We start from the raw sequence: 22,727 nt of genomic DNA, 5'->3' as shown, positions 1-22,727 counted from the left end.
AACAGATACTGTTGCTATATTAAGAAATCATAATGATTTTTAAGTTACTGAGTCACACATTTTTCTTACCTGTAAGATCTCTGAGAGGTACATGCGCCGCTCACTGTTAGCTTTGCGGTAAGCCTACACTTATAAAAAGGCATATAAGAAGCAAAATATTTTAAAAATTGAATCATACAGGAAGAAACAAATACACAGCAGAGCTTTTTTTGCAGTGACATATTTTGTGGAACTATTCTATTTTGTATTCCACACACACTGTCTGTTTGCCAGACAAGATAATGTCTTTTCTAGATCAGAGGCATACGGGGATTACGAACCTTTGCTTCTTGTTCCAGTCTAACTTCATTGTCTTTTAGCTGATTCTGGAGACTCTTCTTCTCTTCTACTAGTTGTTTGAGAACCTTCTTTAAGGAACGCTGTGGTTATAGTAAATAAAACAGCCTTTTACAAATATTTCCGTTCTGTATAAAGATATTATCACCATAGTCCTTATTCTTCAAGACTTATGATATTTATTAATTTGCTTTTTGTATACTTTTTGTTTACATGGTTCTGGCTGGCACACTGCAGAAACAAAAGCAACTAATCATATGCTACAATTATTAGTTACGTGCTACACATTTCCACTGTGTTAAATGATACAGATATGTTTTTCCACACTGCTGTTCCTTGAGAGATTAGCAAAGTTATCTTGTGGTGACTAGGCAGAACTGCTCCTTACTTTTGACCAAGGTTCACTCTCATGGCTCATTTTCAGTAGGAGGAAGATTTCAGATGTCACCTGCACGTCCATTTTCAAACAGTTTGCCAAGAGAGCTCCTTGACTGGCTGAAGAGGCATACGGGATGTCAAAGTTAACTCATAAAAACTTGACTATAATGCAGTATTTTGTGGGGACACTATCTGTCTTAGGTGTGTAGCCATCTGCCTTGTCTACAGTTGGGATGAGGGAGAGTAAGTCCATTTTTGGTTACTGGACAGGACAGTTCTTTGCTTGCTGTGTAGTGGAAGTGATAATCTTGTTATCCCCTTATGATTTCATTATCAAAGTTACTACATTACAAGCTAGTCAGAGTCTTCCATTTGTCTGCTTAGGTCCATTGTGTAAAATAAGTGTCTGCTTCAGAATTTTGATTTTTTTCTTTTTTAAAATTTCTAACTCAAGCATCTCCCTAGACAGAATAGCTGAATCCTTTCACTTTCTGTACTGATTACCTGACCATTTGCTTAAGTTATTTCTTCTCCCAACCTTAGTGCTTTGCAACATCTTTATTCTCCATATTTTCCTGGTAAACATGGAAAGTAAGATAATATGACTCTCCAAATACTCCTCACCCTTTCCCCCTCCCTCCCCCCCCCTTTTTTTTTTAGAAATGTTTAAATATTTACCTATTTATCATGCAAACCTCAGATCCAGAAGTCTAGCATCAATATATGATCTATTTCTCAGAAAGTTTATGAATGCTTACTAAGAGTTAAAAATCCCAAGCCTAATTTAAGCCTTAAGGGACAAATACTGGGTCTGGTCCTGTTTAACATCTTCACTAATGTCATGGTTTAAACCCTAGCCAGACAGCTTGTTCACTCACTCCCAGTGAGTGGTGCCGGGCTGGAAGCAATCGAGGCCCCCCCACCCCGGGGGCTCTCCCCTTCCCCGCTCCCAAAGGGATGGGGAAGAGGATCGGAAGGGTGCAACTCCCACGGGTTGAGACAAGAACAGTCCAGCAACCAATGTACAACACAAATCACCACCACTACCACCAACGACAACAATGATAAGAGAAAATAACAAGGGAAGAGAATACGATACCACCGGCCAAGAAACAAGTCTGACCCAGAAGCCTGTGTCCTTCCAGATAACTCCCAGTTACCCCCCACACCGGGCATGACGTGCTGTGGTATGGAATACCTCTTTGGCTAGCTTGGGTCAGGTGTCCTGTCTCTGCTTCCTCCCGGCTTCCCCTCCTCCCTGGCAGAGCATGAGCCTCACAAAGTCCTTGGTCAGGGTAAACATTACTTAGCAACAACTGAAAACATCGGTATTATCAGCACTGTTCCCAGGCTGAAGTAAAAACACAACGCTGCACCAGCTACCAAGAAGGAGAAAAACTGACTGCTACTCCTAAACCCAGGACAATTAATGATTGGAACAATATGGTGCAGTGTTCCCTCAGGAAGGTTACAGATGACACCAAATCAGAAGGAACGGCTGATGTGCCAGAGACTTGTGCTGCCATCCAGAGGGACCTCAACAGACTGGAAAAATGGGCCAACAGGAACCTCATGACACTGAGCAAGAAGTCCAAAAAGTCCTACACCTGGGGAGGAACAACCGCATGAACCGATACATGCTGGAGGCTGCCCAGCTGGAAAGCAGCATGATAGAAAGGGACACGTGGGTTCTGGTGGACACGCTGAATATAAGCCAGATATGTTCTCTTTTTGCAAAGAAGGCAAATGGTATCCTGGGCTGCATTAGCTAAAGCACTGCCAGCAACTCAAAGGAGGTGATCCTTCCCATCTGCTCAGCCCTGGTGAGGCTACGCCTGGAGTGCTGTGTCCAGTTCTGGGCTCCCCAGTACAAGAGAGAGATAGAAATCCTGGAGAGAGTCCAATGAAGTGCCACAAGGATGATTAATACACTGGGATCACCTCTCCTGTGAGGAAAGGCTGAGAGAGCTATGACTGCTCAGGCTAAAGAAAAGAAGGCTCAGGGGGGATTTTATTAATGTACATAATTACCGGGAGGGAGAGTGCAAAGCGTGGTGCCCAGTGACAGCACCGAGGACACAAGCTGAAACACAAGAGGTTCCCTCTGAACATCAGGATATACTTTTTTACTGTGAGAGTGACTGAGCACTGGAATAGGCTGCCTAGGAAAGTTGTGGAGTTGTCTTCCTTAGAGATATGAAAAAAACATCTAGACATTATCATAGAGCATTTTCATCTCAGGTCCATAACTTATATCCTTGACTTTGGACTCACCAAGATGTTTTCTGGATGTGTAAAGTGATATTCCTACCAATGGTTTCTAACAGATAGCCGCCAAACATATACACCTGCCTCTTACATCTGCCTGCTTGAAATCTTGGGTCTTCTCCTTTCTAGCATCTGCAGATAATTGCATCTTTTATTCTTTTTCAGAACTTTCTGTACAAAACATTACTGGCTGTTACTGAGATTTCCTTAGGAATGATTTCTGTTAATGTCAAAATTTTTCAGGAGCATGGCAAAAGCCATGGCAAAAAAAAAACTCTCATGTTGCCAAGAAAGAATAACCCCTCTCACTGTTAAAAAAAAAAAAAAAAAGAGGTACAGAAGAGCTCTATCTTTCAAAAATGTTTCACACATGACTGAACTGTTATTAACTTTAATTTGCTATAACAAACACTCTGGAGACATGAAAAGAATTGTGTTTTTTTTTTTATTTTGGGGTTTTTATTTTCCTAATTAAAGCAGAAGTACCTTGGATGCAGACAAAATCTTTGTCCTAGTATAGAAGGCTCCTACATTCAATACAGACAACATTGGTCAATTCAAGGAGAAAAAGTAAGCTGCCAATTAAAGAGAAGATTTGGCTAAATTCCACTAGGGCCATGTGCTATTTCATTGCAACATCAGTGTCTGTACAGGATTAAACAAGACAGATAAAGAAGGCCTCAGCACTGTCAAGATATGAAACCAGTTCTCTTTGCCTTCTTGACCTCACTGCACATAAGCTTATAACCACATGACAGCATATTTTGTACAACATACTCTGTACCACCTACAACATATTTTGTACCACCACAGTAAGCTTAAATACAATAAATACAGAAGCTCATGCTGCTCTCCAGATTTTTTTCTATGTAAATCCACAGCCCACTATTTATTTCCTCACTAGATTGTCCATCAGTGTTACATGAGAAGCAAGACTTGGTGTTGCAGCTGTTACAATAGAGCAATCTGGTACCTCCTCAGTGGTGGTACTCACCTAATTTCTTTGAGTTCTTTCACCTATGAAGTAAATTACTTTAAGATAATTTTTCATTTAATCTTTTCAGAAGAGCTGTCTATTTTTTTCTGCCAATGCAGCTGGTCCAGTGCAGATGCTGAGGCATTCATTCAGACCTGGAGCAGGGAAAATATCCAACCTCAAGGAAACAGACACCGCACTACACTCCTTCTATAAGTAAGTAGACAGAAACAGGCTCATAATGTGACTAAAGTGTACAGTTACCACCCCTATAGTATCTGGGTGCCTCATAATTTGTAATGTACCTATGCTTACAATTCTCCTGTGTAATAAGCAAGTTATCACAGTATCACAGTATCACAGTATGCTAGAGATTGGAAGGGACCTCAAAAGATCATCTAGTCCAATCCCCCTGCCAGAGCAGGAACACCTAGATAATGTTACACAGGAATGTGTCCAGGCGGGTTCTGAATGTCTCCAGGGAAGGAGACTCCACAACCTCCCTGGGCAGCCTGTTCCAGTTATAAATTACTCCAATTTACAGATTGGGAAGTGAAGCTCAAAATCACACAGGGACTAGAGTCTAAATTGCACTTCAGGCAGAATGTAACATCCTAATGCTAATAAAGCAATCTATGCAATGTCTTAAATTCTTCAGATGTCGTTTTGTCATATAACTTGGGTAGGCATCTGAGCTGTTTGTGTTGTGGTTGCCTATAAGCACACGCTTAACCAAGCTGCTTAGTTTGCTGCTGAAAGCCTTTATGGTGTCTCAAAGCAAAGCATCCTGATGGTCATCCCCCTAATGGGGCACAACCTGAGAGGCATGCACCACCCACACTGCATAAGGAAGAAATCCTCTTATTTATAACAGCCTAAAAAATAACCCACAAAGAAATTAGATGAGCTACACTTCAGTCCTCTACTAACCTGAGAGCTTGAAGTCTCATATCTCATATCATGAGAGTGCCTTTGGCATCATGCTTAACTAATGCTGAGATATATTTGAAGCCAGACTGTTAAATAGTCAGAAAGACAAAATTTACATGGATGGAGAAGGAACAAGTGAGGATGGCTACAAGGTCATGCCTACTTCTGGAAAAGAGGCAGGATGCAGACACAGCTCTTGGATGTTTCTTACCACCTTTCTATTGATTTTCCATCTCTATTATGCACTCTGTTGTGAATCCCAATCTAGCTGCCTTTCTCCCAGTTAATACCTGAGAAACTCAGGCAGCTAACTCAGCCTTCTGACTTCCATTCCTGGGTGCACACACCTTATTGAGGATGCAGAGCTCAGTACAGTAATACCAAAGTTCTTATAGAAATCTAGGTGACACAGACATTCCTACTCAATTAAAAGACCTCTCCAGTCCCCAAACATTATAAAATTCAATTTCAAAAACAGGCACAAGAAAATTTTAAATGTAAAAAGTTCAGAGAGGTTCTAAAGACCCACTTTAACCAGGACTGGTTGTAAGTTACCTCTGACACCTGCTTTCAAGGCAGCAACTGAAGAATTAGCTGAGACCTTATACATCTGAAGTCTTTAGCTGTTGCACAATACAAATCAAGAAGCAAGAGAACCAGCATACAAATGCAGCTAAATCATTAAGGGATGGATTTTCCTTTCCTGTATTCTGTGGGAAGCAAGCTGAAAGAAACCTCACTGAAACAGATTCAATTATTGATGCTTATGGTTGTATGATCAGCTTAGTGCTTAATGCGTTTAAACAACAGAAAAGGAAAAGCTCACAGAAAATAGAGCTTAAGGCATACAGTAACACAGACTTGTAGCAGAGTTCTTGGAGTGCAGAAAAGCCTCAGTTCAAAAAGCAAGGACCAGTAAGAGCTCAAGAGAACCGGGGCAGAGGCGGGAGTCTCCCAGCTATTTAGCACTCAACCAGAAGAAGAAATTACTAACAAAACTCTAGCATGAACTAGTAAGATAAATTCAGAAAAAAAGGCTTTTTGGAAGTGGTTTAACCGAATATTGAAATGTTTGCTGGTTTGGGTTTTTTTTTTTAAGTTAGATTTATTGCAGGTTCTTCTACTAAGCCTTGAATAGCTGGACAATTTATTCCTGAAAAGGAGACAGAAGCTGACTAAAGCACTTAACCCAAATTTAAGATCCTTAGTTTTCAGTAAGTCGTCCATGTCAAACCACTCTGAGCAAGCTGGTAAGCTAAAAGACACACTGAGATTTTAAATGAATACTTTCTTTACGTAGTGGAATTTTGCAGGGCTTAGCAAGATTCACTCTCAGAGCAGTGACATATTAAGTCTTGCATCCAGCACTGAGCAAAGCCCAGAGTTACACAAAGGGAACACCAATTCTCCAGTTCTTTTTTTTTCACACAATTTCCTTTTCATTTGACTGAAGTTACATATTTGGCTTAACACTTGCCAGAAAATCAAATTATACAGAATGATACTGCAGCTGAATTTTAAGGCCACCCACATAAGTTGCTCTCCTTCTGGATTTTTCCTTGTCTTTCCTTGTCTGGCTACAAGTGGCAATAGAGGTGACAATTTCTGGGAATCATTTCACAGCAAACAAGGTGACAAATCATCAGGAGGCTCAAACTTGCTTTCATCAGAGCTCAGCTCATGTAGACTATTGATCCTTATGGCAACCTGCTTCAGCTCTAATCCTCTTTAAATTTCTCCATGAGTTAGAACAGAAGCAATATATGTCAGTCCTGTAGAAAAAAAAAAAAAACAACCCAAGAACACAGAAAGCCTTCACAATCCATTCTACTTGACATTTTAAATCAAATGAAGTTTTGTATAGAAAATAACCTCCCTTCCCTCCAGCACTAGGAGTTGGTGTTCATCAGCTGATTTAACTGAATCTTTCAACAGATCATTTTAAACTCATCAAGAGCAAAAAGCAATACCACAGCTTTAATTTGAAAATTAAGCTTAAGTTTATATTGATAAACTCACTATAAATATATAACTGCAAAAATTATACATAAAAAATACTTAGCAATATGCACTCGAGATGTATATATGCTAGATCCTAGAAGGGCTTCAGTACAGGCGAAGTCTAAAGTACTGTCTCTTCAGTACAGTACTTGTCTAAATGCCAAGTGCCCCCTTGTGGTTAGCATCATCTTTGTGTTTGAAACCAGATCGAGAGCTGAACTACGCGCGTGCAATGTCTTCTTCACACCAGACATTGGCAATGTTCAGCGAAAAGAAATCAGCCTGGCGACTTGATGAAAAGTTCAGGCTCCTTCAGTGTAATAGGTGTGGAACACTGCTATCCTAAATCCTTATGTAACCCCGTCTCTGGTCTCTCATAGAGGTTACTTGCTGGCTTGGGGAGAAGGAACTTAAAAGAGATACCTCCATTGCTGTGGTTCAGATTGACAGAGCAAGTTGTTGACTCTGAAACATTTCATGTAGTATATCTCCCCGTAGGCCTGAAAAAGGCTGGACATTGCTTCCTTATACATTTTTTTCTGGACGATATTGCAGGGTCCCAGGCAATTGCTAAGGAATTCTTGAAAACAGCCAGTTGATAATAATGTCACCTGACTGCAAGATTTTTCCCTGATTGTTTTCTTTGAAATACAAAGTGTATTCTGCCTCTGGGAATACCACAAAGTAATTTGAGTAAAATAGCCTGTTGGTTTGTGTGACACCACCAGGAGGAACAACTAATGCCAACATAACAAATGCAAATCAAAAAGGTCTCTTGGAAACATCGAAAATATTTGTCTGAGGTCACCTGACAAAAAGGAGGTAAGGGAAGTCTGTGAGGAGGTAGGATACAGCTTAGGGCAGTCAGATCAGACTATAGAACTTTCTCCAAAATACTCCAAAATTCAGTTTCATTAAAAGATAGAATACCTGATTTCTTCTTCCCATAAAGCTACTGGTGACTTAATCCAGCAAGAAGAAAAAGGTTCATTTGACAGTCACTTGCTAGGAGAGCTGTAAACATTTCCTATGCCATTATAAAGTGCTGATGTTCCCTATAGGCAGTTATTAACACCTACTGAAATACAAAGTCTTTACTATGTGTTCTCATAAACCCAAGATCCCCTCCTGTCAGGTTGCCAATGCCTTCTCCAGTGTGACACTGCCACACATTCTGCTTTGAGTTTAAAACTGACAGAAAAAACCCTGAGGTGGCTGTGTGAGGGTCTCAGCTCTGTAGTCACTGTGCTCTCATAAAGGCAGCTATGCAAAACAAGTATCTGGCCCTTAATGTCACAATTTTCTCAGCTATGATGCTGGACATTCCTGAAAATGGTGATTTATGACAGCAACCTTGGTTCTTTGGCTAATTTTAACTACAGCGTTGCTAAGGCAATGCCATCAGGAGTGTGCTCTTCTGAACTAATTTTGCAGTATGCCTTTCAGTATTTGCATACTAAAGCTGCTATCTAGGGATTCTTTCTTGCAGAAATGGTGAGAGAGAAAGGAATAATTTTTTTTCTGCTTATACAGGAAATTACACTTAGCAAAGAGCATGTATTTCACCAAAACTCATTTCATGAAGAAATGCGAAGGAATGCAACCTGTTTAAGAGGCAAGTAAATCCACATCATGTTATACTTCAGAGAGAAGGCATTCCTTCTGTAATTATTTCTGAAGTACTGTATGACATTTGTATTATTCATTGGGACATAAAGGAAATTGCTGACTAAACAGTTATCACTGTTGGAACTCCCTTGTGCTTGTCACTGTTTAGGTTATTTTTAATCTGTCCTCAGTACACAAAAATGATTTTCAAAACCCTGGCTGTAAAAAAATTTGTGTGTTCAAGGTATTGGTTCTACATTTACAGTCAAGTGACACCTACATTATTTTTTTGAAACAACAACAGAAAAAGTTTTACCTCAAGTCAGTATAAGGCCTTCAGAATGATAATTGTATATTTAAATGGTATAGGGGTGTTTTCATAGCAAGGAATCATTCATCAGTAAGATTTTAATTCTAAAACAAAACAGTGCAAGCCATCTGCAACAATTATTGCAATCTATCAACACAGAAAATCCTCTGTGCTTCCTTGTTCATCACTCCAGAATTTGCACTTGTATTCTTCTCTTTCATTCAGGTTTTTATAGCTTGCTGACTGCCAGGGTCCCTGATGACTAATCTTTTTTTTATTTTCCCTGTATTGCTTGATATGGAGAAAATATTTTATGCTACCTATCTCTCAATGGGATGAATTACTCTACAGACACGGGTTTTTTTCCTTCTATTGACTAGGGTAGGACCATAAATGACTAGCTGAGTGAGATTAATCTCTTCAGTATCTTTAAGTTATCTCCTCTGTTAAATGCAGCTGAAATTGCTTAGGAAGTTATAAGTATTAGAGGTCTGTCTAATAACTCTAACTGCATAATTCTAATTTCCTTGGGAACATACCTTAAGAAGACTTGAAAATACTATTAAATTTTCTAAATATGTTGCTCGAAAAAAAAATCTACCATCTCCTGTTGCCATATTATAGAAATTGTACCATCTTGCTGGAAGAATCACTTTGCTCTTTCCACAGAGCTTCATAGAATCACAGAATCATAGAATCACAGAATAGTTTTGGTAGCAAAAGACCTTTATGATCATTAAGTCCAACCATTAACCTGGCACTTGCCAAGTCTACCACTAAACCATGTCCCTAAGCACCACATCTATACATTTTTTAAATACCTCCAGGGGTGGTAACTGGAGCACTTCTTTGGGCAGGCTGTTCCAGTGTTTGTCAACCCTTTCAGTGAAGAAATTTTCATACACAATATGCATTGCAAATATATATTCCTATTTATATAGGAATATATTCCTATTCGTATGCAACTGAAAGTTGAAAGCTGGATATCATAGTGTACTTTTGATTTAGCACACACATACGATTTTATATATACCAACTCTCAGCGTTTTTACTTTCAGCAAGTGTAGATTGATGACTGGCTGCAAAGCTCTTTGTTTTTCTACACCCACTCACCACATCTGCTCTTTATTCTCATCTGTGGAGAAGCTAAATATTCACCCCTACTCTTTTGAACAACTCTCAAAAACATAAAAAGGATTTGGATAAACCTATATGGTTAAACACCACAAAATTATCTGTGCATTTTTTTTAACCAGAGTTTTATCTCTTAAAAGAAAAAAGCAGCTCTACATTCTCCAGGAATATCTGTAAGTACACAGACTTTTCTGATAGCTTCAGTGAAACAAAAACAGCAAAACCCACAAAACACATCTATTTTCTTCTCCTCTTTCCAGCTCTCAAAAATCATAACAAGGAAAAATGAAACATTTCACTAAATCCCTAAGCACTTTTTTCCCCGAGGCTGACAAGCACAAGACTGTATTCATTCTAAGCTGAAAGGCTGAAGGAAGGACTTCAAAATTCAGAAGAAAAACCTGTGGTGTGGCACATACGCTCCAGACTTCCCTAGGTGTCATTAAGTCTAGGACTCTCCAAATTGTCTACTAGACTCCTTCTGGCAGCATGAATCTTCCAGCTTTGATGACACTCTTTCCTTTATGGGAACAGTAATCGAACCTCTTAGAACCATAGGCAAGAAGGAGGAATTCAGCAAAAATTAGAAATGCACTGGATTGGTGTGATCCAGCTGCTGGTAAAGGAAATTATCTCCCTGGTAATGACTTGGAATGCTTGGCAAGGTGTAATTGAATTGGTTAACAGAATGCTAGCAATTGGATGAAAATAATGACTTCTGATACTCTAAGTGTGCTTGTCAGTCTGTGTCTGCCTCTTACAGGTGGACAGGAATAACATTGTCTGAAGCTGACTATATTGTAAATTTTCTAGAACAATGTTCTTTCTTCAAGACTTCTCTTCAAACATAATCTCAGATGTGAAATGAACTCTCTGAAATAGGAAAGTGGAAAGGAAAGATTTTGTTCTCTTTTTAATAAGGTTTTTAATTTTTTTTTTTAAAGGAAATAAAATTCTTCCAACCTAGAAAATTCCATGATTTTTAGGACAGTAGTAAAATTGGCAAGAATGTTTACTATCTGAAAGCCATGAATCAGATCAGAAAGAGCAGTTATTTATTCACTCCCTGCTTACAACAGATAATCATTCCCATTAATAGAGCATGCAGCCTCTTCTAGGCTCAGTAAACTCCCATTAATCTTCAGAATCTGAAGCACAAAAGTGTCATATGGAAACACTTGTGTAAGCATAAGCAGCTAGTCTACAAAGATGATTAAGGGACTGGTGTATCTGACACATAAGGAGAAGCTGAGAGAGCTGGGACTGTTCAGCCTGGGAAAGAGAAGCCCGGGGGTGCTTATCAATATGTATAAACATGTGATGGGAGGAAATGAAGGAGAGGGAGCCAGACTCTTCTCAGTGGTGCCCAGTGACTGGACAAGAGGCAATGGGCACAAACTGAAACACATGACACCACGACAAGTACTCACCACAGACATCTGATCAAAGGTGTGAACAGTGGACAATTTATCTACAAATAAGCAGAAAATTTGTTCCATTTATATAATTTCAACATATAATCACTACTTTTATTGAAAAACAGTTACAAAAGCCCGTTTCTACCTGCTGGATTTCTACAAATAAGCTCCATCGCGTCTTGAAGAATATTAATTTGCCTTTCCAGATGTTTGTTCCATTCTACTTGTGTCTCGCATCTGGTTTTCCATTCATTACCTTAAAAACAAATACAGCTTATTTTATTTCCCATATTACTTTATGCCATTTCAAGCAAAAGTTAGCATTTTTTCAAATTCTGTTCCCATTTCTTTTTCTGGAGATGGAGAAAGTCTCCAGTTAGTAATCCTCATAATGAGGATCTTTGCATACAAAAGATCTTGAAAATATAAATCAAGGGAATTTTTCACTGGGCTTACTGTGGCCAGAATATTAACCAACTTAATGAATTCACGTTGATCATAATTTCATAAATAATTAACCAAAAAAACTATCATGGTAGCATGCAGCATTCCTTAATTTCACATTTGCAACTTCTCACCTATGACAGTCATGTTTGAAAAGGGAAAATTAAAATTTCTAAATAAAAATATATATCTCTCAAAGGCCTTCCCAAACGAATTAGTTTTCTACTCAGTCAGCAAGACTCTGGTGTAATTCACTTACCTTCATCTTCAATACTGCTAAGTCTTTTTTCCAATTCTGTGACAGTGTTTCTCAGTTCAGATATTGAGATTTCAAGCATTTGCCTGTGGCATTGAGAGAAGTCAATAAATTGGCTACTGCATTAATCTTATTATTAAAATTAAAAAGAATAAATCAAATATATTTCAAGCTGAAGTATCTACTGGTCATTCATGTCATTGCACCATCTTACCCATGGGGTTCTTTAATGTAATTTTGCCTCTGGATACTACAGTGCCTTAAAAAAAATTAGAAGCATTTCTACTTTGTGAATTAAATTATTTCTATTAAGAAAAAGAAGACCAAAATTTCCTAAGAGTTAACAATTGTCTAGCAGATCATGAGAATTAAATGTACAGAGGACACTGGCCTTCATTTTTCACCTGAAAGATGAGCAAGGATTATGCTGGGGTTTTCTGAAACACAAAGGTGCCTGAGAGACCTGCCATTTGAAATTCTGAATAAATTCTTCATTTTGACTCACTGCTCAATGTTTAATAGTAATTTTCTAAATTGTACCCACAGCAAAACCAACCAAAACACACCACGCATTATGACTATCAGAAAAGAAAGCCAGTGATTAAAGATGAGTGTTACAAAAATATACAAGAGCTAAAGCCATTTTTTTCAGTACCTTAATCTTGTGCGGAAATACATTTGTGCCCATTGATTACTTCCGTGTACTGGTTGGGCTGCCAAACAGCTGACAAGGATCATGGAAACTGGGCTTCGTTTGCCTTGGAAGGTATGACCAGAAGTGGAAGCTAGCAGAGGACTTTGATGAGAGCACAACTCATCTGCACACACCTGACAATGTGCTGAACGACTCTCATCCTTGTAAATGGTAGAATAGTAGTTTACAGGGCTACAGTGAATCACTGGGCAACTTGTTCAGGCTGGAGAAGAGAAAGCTTCAGGGGAGACCTTGTAATAGTCTTTCGATATCTAAAGGAGGCCTACAAGAAATCTGCAGAAGGACTTCTTACAAGGGCATGTAGTGACAGGACAAGGGGGAATGGCTTTAAAGTGAAAGAGGGTAGATTTAGGTTAGACATTAGGAAGAAATTCTTTACTGTGAGAGTAGTGAGACACTGGAACAGGTTGCCCAGAGAAGCTGTGGCTGCCTTCCTGGAAATGTTGAAGGCCAAGTTAGATGAAGCTTTGAGCAACCTGGTCTAGTGGAGAGTGTCCTGGCCTGTGGCAGGTGATTTGGTACTAGATCTTTAAGGTCCCTTCCAATCCATCATTCTATGATTCTGTGGTTCTACGATCACACCAAGAGGAATATTCTGCTGACTAAATTACTGACCATATTTATGCCAACAACCTCTTTGGAGATATTTATGGAAAAATATTCCTGCCAGCATAGGTGCAAGCAAAACACAATGCATCACAACACAACAGCAGTTTGTGGGTTTGTCCTTTGAAGTTAAGTTTAGAAGAGCAAGATTTCAAAAAACAGTCAATGGTTCTTGGGTGCCTTCAGTTTTAGTGCCCAAATTGAGGTATTTCAAATACAACTCTGCAAATAAGGTCATTTGGTAAATGCTTTACAATACCAATATGATGATAGATATCTTTTGAATCATAGCCTAGTTCATAAAGCATGCAAGAGAGAAAGTCTTTGTGCTACCCTATTTTCTGGTGGGTTGTTGTTGTGGGGTTTTTTTCTGTTTTAAAGGACAGCTTCCATGTCAACATTGATCATCTCTTTCTGAACATGTTCATAATGAAAAATGCTTTTAAAGATGCAGTTCATTAGCCTATGAGAAATTAAAGCTCTGACGATGGAGCTGATTACTGAGAAATGGCATCACCTGTTGCACTCCTCATCCTCACGTCCTGTTGGTGACATTCCCATAGCTTGAAACATCAGATTGCAACTGAAAGCTGCAGAAGCAGAAGCAAACCAACAGATATTAAGAAACAGAGGAGGTATGCCTGGAATATGGAGGGCTGAAGAGTTTAAATAGCAAAGAAATGTACAGAAAAGTAATGTAAGGTAATTCAAGTAAGTTTTCAGTGCAAGAAACACACTGCAGCACAGTTAGACTGAGATCTCAAATAGCAGGAGAGAACTCGGTCTCCCTCTTTGCTCCATCACTATTTTTATCCCTACTAATGTTAAATTAGATAGGAGGGACACAAACAGAAAAATAATGAAAGAGCTAGTTAACTTGCTGGAGACAAAAAGGGTGTGGGAGTTGGAACACATGAGTCAAAAAGTTTAGATGCAGGAAAACCAAAGGAAATCTCATTGCTGCTGCCTGTTTGCTCCCATGCTAACGAAAGAGGCAGATGCCTAGGAATAAAAAAGACAAAATCTTACTACACTGCTGGTATCATCCCAATACAAACAGATAAGGTTTCTGTAAAGTACTTTTTTTCTCAACCTCACTATGCTTGGAAAAGAAGGAATTATGATGACAGTGAGTGCTAAAATCAGATTTTTGAAGGAAATAACACTGAAAATTAAACACAAAGCTGTAACTAGAGCTGAGCTGTATCAAAAAAGATTTTTCAAAGAGATCTTAACTAGGTGCTTAGATGCAGAGGATAACACAGGAACAATGAGTTCTTTAAATCCAAAGTTTTCAGGTTTTAAACTTTGCTACCATTCCAAGACTATATACAACATTTCCTACATTAGATTTTATTACTCCTTCTGCAACATTAGCAAAACTGCCAGCCAACTTCCACTTATATTTTGTCCTGATGAAAATGCATACAGAAATGATAAATTGTCAGACTGTACTTGTGTCCTCGGTTCAGCAGTAGCAGTAATTTTTCTCCTTCTTAGTAGCTGGTGCAAGGCTGCGGTTTTGACTTTTGGCCTGGGAACAGTGCTGATAACACCGATGTTTTTAGTTGTTGCTCAGTAATGTTTAGTCTGATCAAGGACTTCCTGAGTCTCATGCTCTGCCAGTGAGAAGAGGAAGCCGGAAGGAAGCAGAGACAGGACACCTGACCCAAACTAGTCAAAGAGGTAGGTATTCCATACCTCAGCACGTCATGCTCAGGATGTAAAACTGGGGGCAGCTACCCGGAGGGGCTAGATCACTGCTCAGTCAAGCTGGGTATCGGTCAGTGGGTGGTGAGCAGTTGTATTCTTTTCCCTTGTTATTTCCCTTATCTTTATTATTACTGGTGGTAGCAGTAGTGGTTTGTGTTATACCTTAGTTACTGACTGCTCTTATCTCAACCCATGGGAGTTACATTCTTTTGATTCTCCTCCCCATCCCTCCGGGAACAGGGGGGAAGGGGGGGGAGTAAGAGATAGACTATGTGGTTCTGATTTACGACTGGGCTTAAACCACGACAACTTGCTACACTGACAGTCTTATTTTCATTTGTCAACTGAATCTATTATTTTCTTAAATATAACTATTATTAACCATTTAATACTCCAACAGCACCCAAGAAGTAGCCAGGGTGAAACCTCACTATTTTAGTCAGTGTATATGCAGTAAATTACAGTCACTACCCTGACAGAGAAGGGATGCAGAAATAAATGACATTGACCAACTTGGTAAATACTTCAGCTTTTTAATGTATCAGAGTATTTTGCACTTGTGGAGTTATTTCTAATTGTGACAGAAAGTGATGGTCATGCCATGTATCTGTTACTGTGAATCTACTGCAACTGTATATATCTGCCTACCCAGAGACTTTGGTCTGTACTTAGAGGGACTGTGGTGTGACTTTATCTGCAGCCTCACAGATGTTAAACATAATCAGACATATTCAAGGCCCATGAATCTTTCCCATGTCAATGGGCAATTTATAGTCATCACAGAAGAAAGACCATAAATCCTAGAAGCTCACATTTAAGTCACCAGAGGAACTTAACTACATCCTTGCATACTAAGCATAATAAGAAAGCTCTTGTGAAGAAAAGGAGGAAAAAGCACAGTTCAGATAAGAAGCCTGTGACTGAAATTACAAAAGAAAAAAAAATGGCTAAGTTTCTTTTTAAGACAGTGTACAGGTGTTATTTTAGTTGAAAGTGAAAGCCATTTAGGATAAAAGTAATTTTCCTGAACATTTTGCTAGCGAGATCTGGATATCAAGTGTAAACCCAGGTGTTATTTTAGTTGAAAAGAATGCAACTCCCACGGGTTGAGATAAGAACAGTTTAGGTATAACAAAATCACTACTGCTACCACCAATGATAATAATGATAAAAGAAATAACAAGGGAAGAGAATACATCATCTCACCACCAGCCGACCGATAACTTGCCCCCCCAGCCCGACCAAGCACCGACCGATACCTCCTCCAACCCTGCAGTCTCCCAGCCCTTCCGGCTAACTCCCAGTTACCTCCTGGGCATGACGTGCTGTGGTATGGAATACATCTTTGGTCAGTTTGGGTCAGGTGTCCTGTCTCTGCTTCCTCCCGGCTTCCCCTCCTCCCTGGCAGAGCATGAGGCTCACAAAGTCCTTGGCCAAACCTAAACATCACTATCAGCTCTGTTCCCAAGCTGAAAGTCAAAACACAGCACTGCACCAGCTACCAAGAAGGGGAAAAATGACTGCTACTGCTGAACCCAGGACATCAAGTATCAGGCAAAAGGCTGCCTGAAGGGATTTTTATAGTGGAGAGAGAAAGCAGTGAAAAATTACAGGAGAAGCTCAGGGCAAATCATCAGCTCTATAATGTGGCAGAGCTTTACTGATTCCTGTAGAAGACAAAATACATAGATGCCTTCAGAACCACCAAGTAAAGCAGAAACAATAGTGCGCAGTGCAAAAGGCACCACGGGGAAGAGCATATCCAGCTTTGAAAGCTGCAGACTTAAGAGACTTGCAGCCAGCAGTGCGCTGGGAAAATGCTACAGTTTTCCTTGCCAGGAAAGCCACAGAAGCTGAAATCTCACAAGCTGAATTAACACACAACTCTATCAGCATTAGCAAGTAGCTGACATGCATAAATATATGGCTTTAAGACCTCTGTCCCTTAAGAAGTATACCACAGTATTATATGCCTTCTGCCCCTCTCAGATACATTTGCCATGACATTTCCCAACCAAAACCTGTACCAAATCTTGAATTACAGTAATTCAGAGGCAAATTTAAGCTGACTTTCATTAAAGCCTTCTTTGAAAGATTTCACAGTACTACATCCACTATCACTGAGCATCAGCAGGTACCTTAGGTATAGACCCCTTACAGACAATAGATGATTCAATTTACTTTTTGAAGTAAAAAACTCTTCTTCAGCAGTGTTGAATGAGTGGTAGGTGGGCTGTCAGCAAACTGCCTAAATGGCACAATAATAAAATAAGCCAGTGAAAAGACAACAAGGGTGAGGTGGCTGTGAAGGAATGAAGGCATCTGCAAGCCAGCCATCCTTAGCTGGCCTTATACCCAATGGAGAGAAACAGGCACCTCCTAGGGCATGAGCCATCTCATACCAGCACAGCCAGCCAAAGTAGGTCAGGTGAATCACACCTTCAAAGAGCTTTTCTGTGTCATTGACTACACATGCCACTGGTTTAGATGTACCTGTCTAACAAGCCTGGTCATTAACAGTTAGGTTGAATAAATAACTTCTGAAAAATCAGCAATAATGGTATTGTCTATTTGCACACAGAAGATACAGACGGGAAACAGTTGTAGCATCCACCTGGAGCAGTAAGTCTCTTACGGTCACACCATCACAAGAAAGGTTTTAATTAAATATATATTTTTCTTTTATCAGCAAATAAGTCATCAATTCATAAGATGTCATGGACTTTGGGCCCAATCCTGTAGAATATTCTCAGGGATTAGCAAGAATTTAAGGTGCATGAAGAATCAAGGTTTTCAGTGATTAAAAAAAAAAGAATAAAAAAAAAAAAATCTTAGCAGTGAAACAAAACAAATACCATTCTGCTTTTTACCTGAACTCCCATAATATCAGGCTCACATGCCAAAGTAAAAGACTTGGTGCGTGCAGAGGATAACTGAAATACCGACACATTGAGTTTAGGAGACTTAGTAAAAGGACATTTGCTTAAACATTGGTGCAGGTATGTCCAACCTCCTTTCTGTGACATTTTGAATGCAGAAGCTGCCTACCCATTTTGACTCTGTTAATATTGTTTTCCCCATTTCCAGTAGTGAACAAACATTTTATAAAGTCTGCAATTGCAGGACTAGTTTTAAGAGATCTGCAGTCCAGACACTGAAAAAAAAACATTGTCCGGGGGGGAAATGTGTATGGAATAGAATGTTTTAAAATGGTATGGAAATGTAAATATTAAGGGTCTGATTTATGGCAGCAGAGGAGCTTCTGACATTTTCTAACTTTTAATACATTAACATTCAAAAGGCAATCATGTTCTTTAACACGGGGGAAATGTGTAACTTCCAAAGCAAAGTGGGAAAACCCCCAACCTAGAATCCCGCTGCTGTGCAAGCATTAACAATCATCAGGGCACTGAAATATCTGCTGCTTAAGCAAGGGAACTAACTGGTACCAGTAACAAGTCCTCATATTCTCTGCAAACTGCACCAGAGATGCCTATACTTTCCATGTAGGTTTCAGAGATATTTACTGATAGTAGATTTTCCAGTTTTATTCAACACTGTGGAAGAAAGCACATATAAAGAGCACCTCATTGCCCATTTGATCCTTCTTCTCCCCAAAGGGCATGCTCCCAAATAAGGACTTTTTCTGTTCTTAACCCATCGTGGCTTCCAATCTCTGTGGATTGGATTTGGCTTGGCTACAGTTAATTTACTTCACAGTACCTGGTATGGTACTGCTCTGGATCTGTGCTGGAAACAGTGTTGATAATTCAGGGATGTTTTAGTTACTGCTGAGCCAAGGCCTTTTCTCACCTGCCATTGTGCAGGCTGGGGGTGCACAATGAATTGGGAAGGAACACAGCTGCGACAGCTGACCCCAGCTGACAAAAGGGATATCCCAGACCATGTCATGTCATCTTCAGCAAAGAAACTGGGGGTGGTGGAGTTTGCCAGGGCAGTCCTGCCTGGGATTGGCATTGGTCAGCTGCTGGTAAGCAGCCGGGCTTTTTGTCATCATTTGTTTTTCTTGTGTTTGTTTCTAGTTTTCTTTTTTTTTCTCTTTACTTATTAAACTGTCTTTGCCTCAACCCACAGATTTTCTCACTTTCACCCTTTTGATTCTCTCCCCCATCCCCCTGGAAGGGAACTGAGCAAGCAGCTCCGTGGTGTTCAGCTGCCTACTGCAGCTAAACCACGATGCCCAGTCCCATTTTCCTTGACTGTACCAGTCCCATTCTTGGCTAAAATTATTCACCCTACTTCTCCAGGCTCCTTGTGCTAGTGCCAACCCTTTGGCCGGCAATTTCACTTGCTCACCGTTCCCTGTTAACCGCACACCTCCCCACCGCCCCGTCCGTGCTCCCAGCACAGCTGCGGTCGGGGACCCAACGCCCGACCCACCGCCGCTCTCCGTAAGCCGCAGCCTCCGCCATTTTGCTGCAGGGAGGCGGTGGGAGTCCCTGGGCGCCTCCCGGAGCAGCGGGACGGTGAGGGCCGGGCCTCAGCCCCGTCGCCGCCGGGCACTCACTTCTTCCGCTTCTCTCGGCCCAGCTCCAGCGCCAAGCCGTCCCGCTCTGCCGCACGGCGGCCCCTGCTTTCCGCCATGCCGCCGCCGTTGCGCGGGGTGACGGCCGCTGAGCGCCCGGCAGAGACCTGAGGGAGGGGCGTGACCTGCCCTGCCGCCGCCGCCGCGGTGTGCCCGGGGCCGGGATGGGCCACCCCAGCCTCCCCGGCCCCTGTGGCTCTCCCGTAGCCCAGGGAAAGCGGAGAGGGGTGCTGGGGGCCAGGCAGCCGGTATGGCCCTCACCTCCCCAGCCAAGATGTGCGCTGTGTCCTTCAGTCTGCCCGAGTTGTGCTGGTACCACAACAGCAGCAGGGTCACTAATCCAGGAGGATCTAGTCCCTTACGTTGTATGGGGGTAGAACATACGGATGGAGAGTGAGAAGAAGTTATTTTAATTTCACTTGTCTGATATATATTAGAGCAGGAGGTGATTTTTGACAGTCTCAAGTTATAACTGATGGTATCATCTAATCAGTGAATTATGACTTGAGGTGTGGTTTGAGTTCAAAATTGTCTGAAATACTTTAATCAAGAAACAATTTTAGAAAAGTGCTCCACTATAACTGCATTTAAATTTAGCTGCTCGTTTTGCCTTCATTATTTACTGAATGCTGCTTTTTGAGATACCTATTGGAAACAATTTCCATACGAAACCAGTAACTTAAGTAATGACTTGGACCTAGGTTAGCATTCATAACTACCTGGGTGTACTGCATCTTAGCAGCAAAGGTACTATCAGTAGCCGTATTTCGTGTTACCAGCTTTTGTGAAGAACTGCTTCAAGATCAACTTAAACCAGCATGCTAATTCTCAGGTGGAGAGCACATGCAGAGAATGTAGAGCGAGCCCTGGAATCACCAGGAAGTCAGAAGAGGAGAAAGCACAGGGCTGTACCCTGGCCACAGTGTAATCTCTCTGCCTCAGGAGACTTCTTTGACCTCCCTCCAGGATACTTCCAGGTCCCCACACTGAACTCCAGGATTACTAGGTGAGCTCTCAGGAGCTAGGTCGCAGTGCACTTACAAGGATGAGCCCAAACCATGCTGGTTGGGCGGGTGCAGGACTGTCCTGGGTTCAGGTTTAAGCCATGAATTTGGTTGAAGCAACTCCAGGGGAGACTTGAGGTCGATCCCTCGGCTAATGGAGTCAGGGATACAAAAAAACTGTCGTGGTTTAAAACCAGGCAGAGGGCTCGTTCACTCACTCCCCCCCTTCTTTTCCTCCCCCTACTCCTGGAGGGACTGAGAGGAGAATCAAAAAGAATGCAACTCCCACGGGTTGAGATAAGAACAGTTTAGTAACTAAGGTATAACACAAATCACTACTGCTACCACCAATGATAACAATGATAAAGGAAATAACAAGGGAAGAGAATACATCACCTCACCACCAGCTGACCGATAACTCACCCCCCACCCAGCCCAACCAAGCTCCGACCGGTACCTCCTCCAACCCCGCAGTCTCCCAGCCCTTCCGGCTAACTCCCAGTTACCTCCTAGGCATGATGTGCTGTGGTATGGAATACCTCTCTGGCTAGCTTGGGTCAGGTGTCCTGTCTCTGCTTCCTCCCGGCTTCCCCTCCTCCCTGGCAGAGCATGAGGCTTACAAAGTCCTTGGCCAAACCAAAACATCGCTATCAGTTCTGTTCCCAGGCCGAAAGTCAAAACACAGCACTGCACCAGCTACCAAGAAGGAGAAACATGACTGCTACTGCTGAACCCAGGACAAGGACAGTGGGTGTAACTGTGTGCTCAGGAACTGCAGTGACAGTAGAGCAAAAGTGTCTTGTGGACTGAGGTCTTGTGAGTAGGCAAAACCTTGAACCATCAACATTTTTAACAAGCATGGCAGTAACAGTGAAAATTGCAACACATGAGATTTTTCTTCCATTTCTTTATTGCAAATAAAGTAGTTAAAATTAGATACATGGATACCTATAAATGTACTGTCATTGTTTTAAGGCATTAATGCTCTGAGATTAAAATTTTTACTAAGAAAAGTTAGGAAACTTGGTCATGACACAGAGTAGTTTGAAAACAGAATTTTATACTTAAATTCATATCTTCAGATTACACGAAGGCAATAAACAGCTGGAGTTGTTTAAAAGCAAAGTACACCAGTTGCTGAGGACAGACATTTGGATTATGACATATATCAGCTTTTACAAAGAGCTAGTATTCTTGTAGTATCAGTAACAAGGGTATGATGGCTGGCTCTGTGGACAAGGGGCAGCCGGTGGATATTGTAGATTTTGACTGTACCCACGGAGTCTCCCGTAGTACCTTTATAGCCACATTGGCAAGTTGTAGATTGGGTAACTGGGAAATAAGGTGGCTGGAAAACTAACTGGGCCATCAGGCTTAAAGTACAGTGATCAGCAGTATGACTGCTTGACTCTGGGATCAATACCCGAGACAATACCTTTAACTCTGTATTAACATCCTGGAAGACTAAGCACATTCTCAGCAAGTTTGCCAAAGATGATGAACTGAGGGGAGCAGTCATAATGCAGGAAGGCATTCAGAGCCTGGAGAAACAGGCTGCTGAAAGGAACCTAATGAAACTCAATAAAAAGCAAATGCAGTCTAACATTTAGGATGGGAAAAGCCTTGAATCAGTACAGGCTGGTGGCAGTAACTAGAATGCAACTTCATAGGGAAAGACACGTGTCCCTGGTGAACAAGGTGACCATGAGCCAGCAACACATCTTGCAGTAGACAAGACCAATGGCCTCCTGGGCTGCATTAGCAAAAGCACAGACAAGAGGTTGAGGGAGGTGGTTCTTCTTCCCTTCAGCACTTGTGGGACCACATGCTGCAGTGCTTAAGATTTAGGGCTGCCACCCATGTCCTGTGTTCAGCCTGGAGAAAGCATATGGAGATCTTAGTGCTGTTGACAACTATGTAAGAGGAGGGCGTCTAGGAGATGAAGCAGCCAGACTTGTATCCAATGTGCAGTACGGAAGGATAAGCAGCACCACATCTGACCACATACAAGAATTTTTGCCCCATTGTAAGGGAGAAATATTTACCTTTACCAGAATCAAAATTGGCAAAGGTTTCCCAGAGAG

The 22,727-nt window shown here is 41.1% G+C and overlaps 1 protein-coding gene and 1 long non-coding RNA gene across 2 annotated transcripts in view; one reads left to right on the top strand and one right to left on the bottom strand.

The window, feature by feature from the left end:
* CCDC169 (coiled-coil domain containing 169) overlaps positions 1-19,861 on the bottom strand; it is a 30,140-nt gene extending 10,279 nt beyond the window's left edge. Inside the window, 6 exon segments of the mRNA XM_062615037.1 lie at positions 70-123; positions 321-419; positions 11,372-11,412; positions 11,505-11,615; positions 12,063-12,145; positions 19,622-19,861. Coding sequence (XP_062471021.1) covers positions 70-123; positions 321-419; positions 11,372-11,412; positions 11,505-11,615; positions 12,063-12,145; positions 19,622-19,698 — 465 coding nt within the window. The 5' untranslated portion in view covers positions 19,699-19,861.
* Positions 19,862-20,640: 779 nt separating this feature from the next.
* LOC134161832 (uncharacterized) lies at positions 20,641-21,580 on the top strand. The gene is made up of 2 exons (XR_009964107.1): positions 20,641-20,712; positions 21,381-21,580. It is a non-coding gene; the product is annotated as an uncharacterized LOC134161832 (long non-coding RNA).
* The last annotated feature ends 1,147 nt before the right edge of the window (positions 21,581-22,727 follow it).

This window comes from Pezoporus occidentalis, unplaced genomic scaffold (genome assembly GCF_034315485.1).
Source record: "Pezoporus occidentalis ecotype Australia unplaced genomic scaffold, CSIRO_AGI_Poc_V1 ctg18, whole genome shotgun sequence".
Lineage (NCBI taxonomy): Eukaryota > Metazoa > Chordata > Aves > Psittaciformes > Psittacidae > Pezoporus > Pezoporus occidentalis.
The sequence above is the reverse complement of the archived record's forward strand: the minus strand, read 5'-3'. Positions and strand labels throughout refer to the sequence as shown.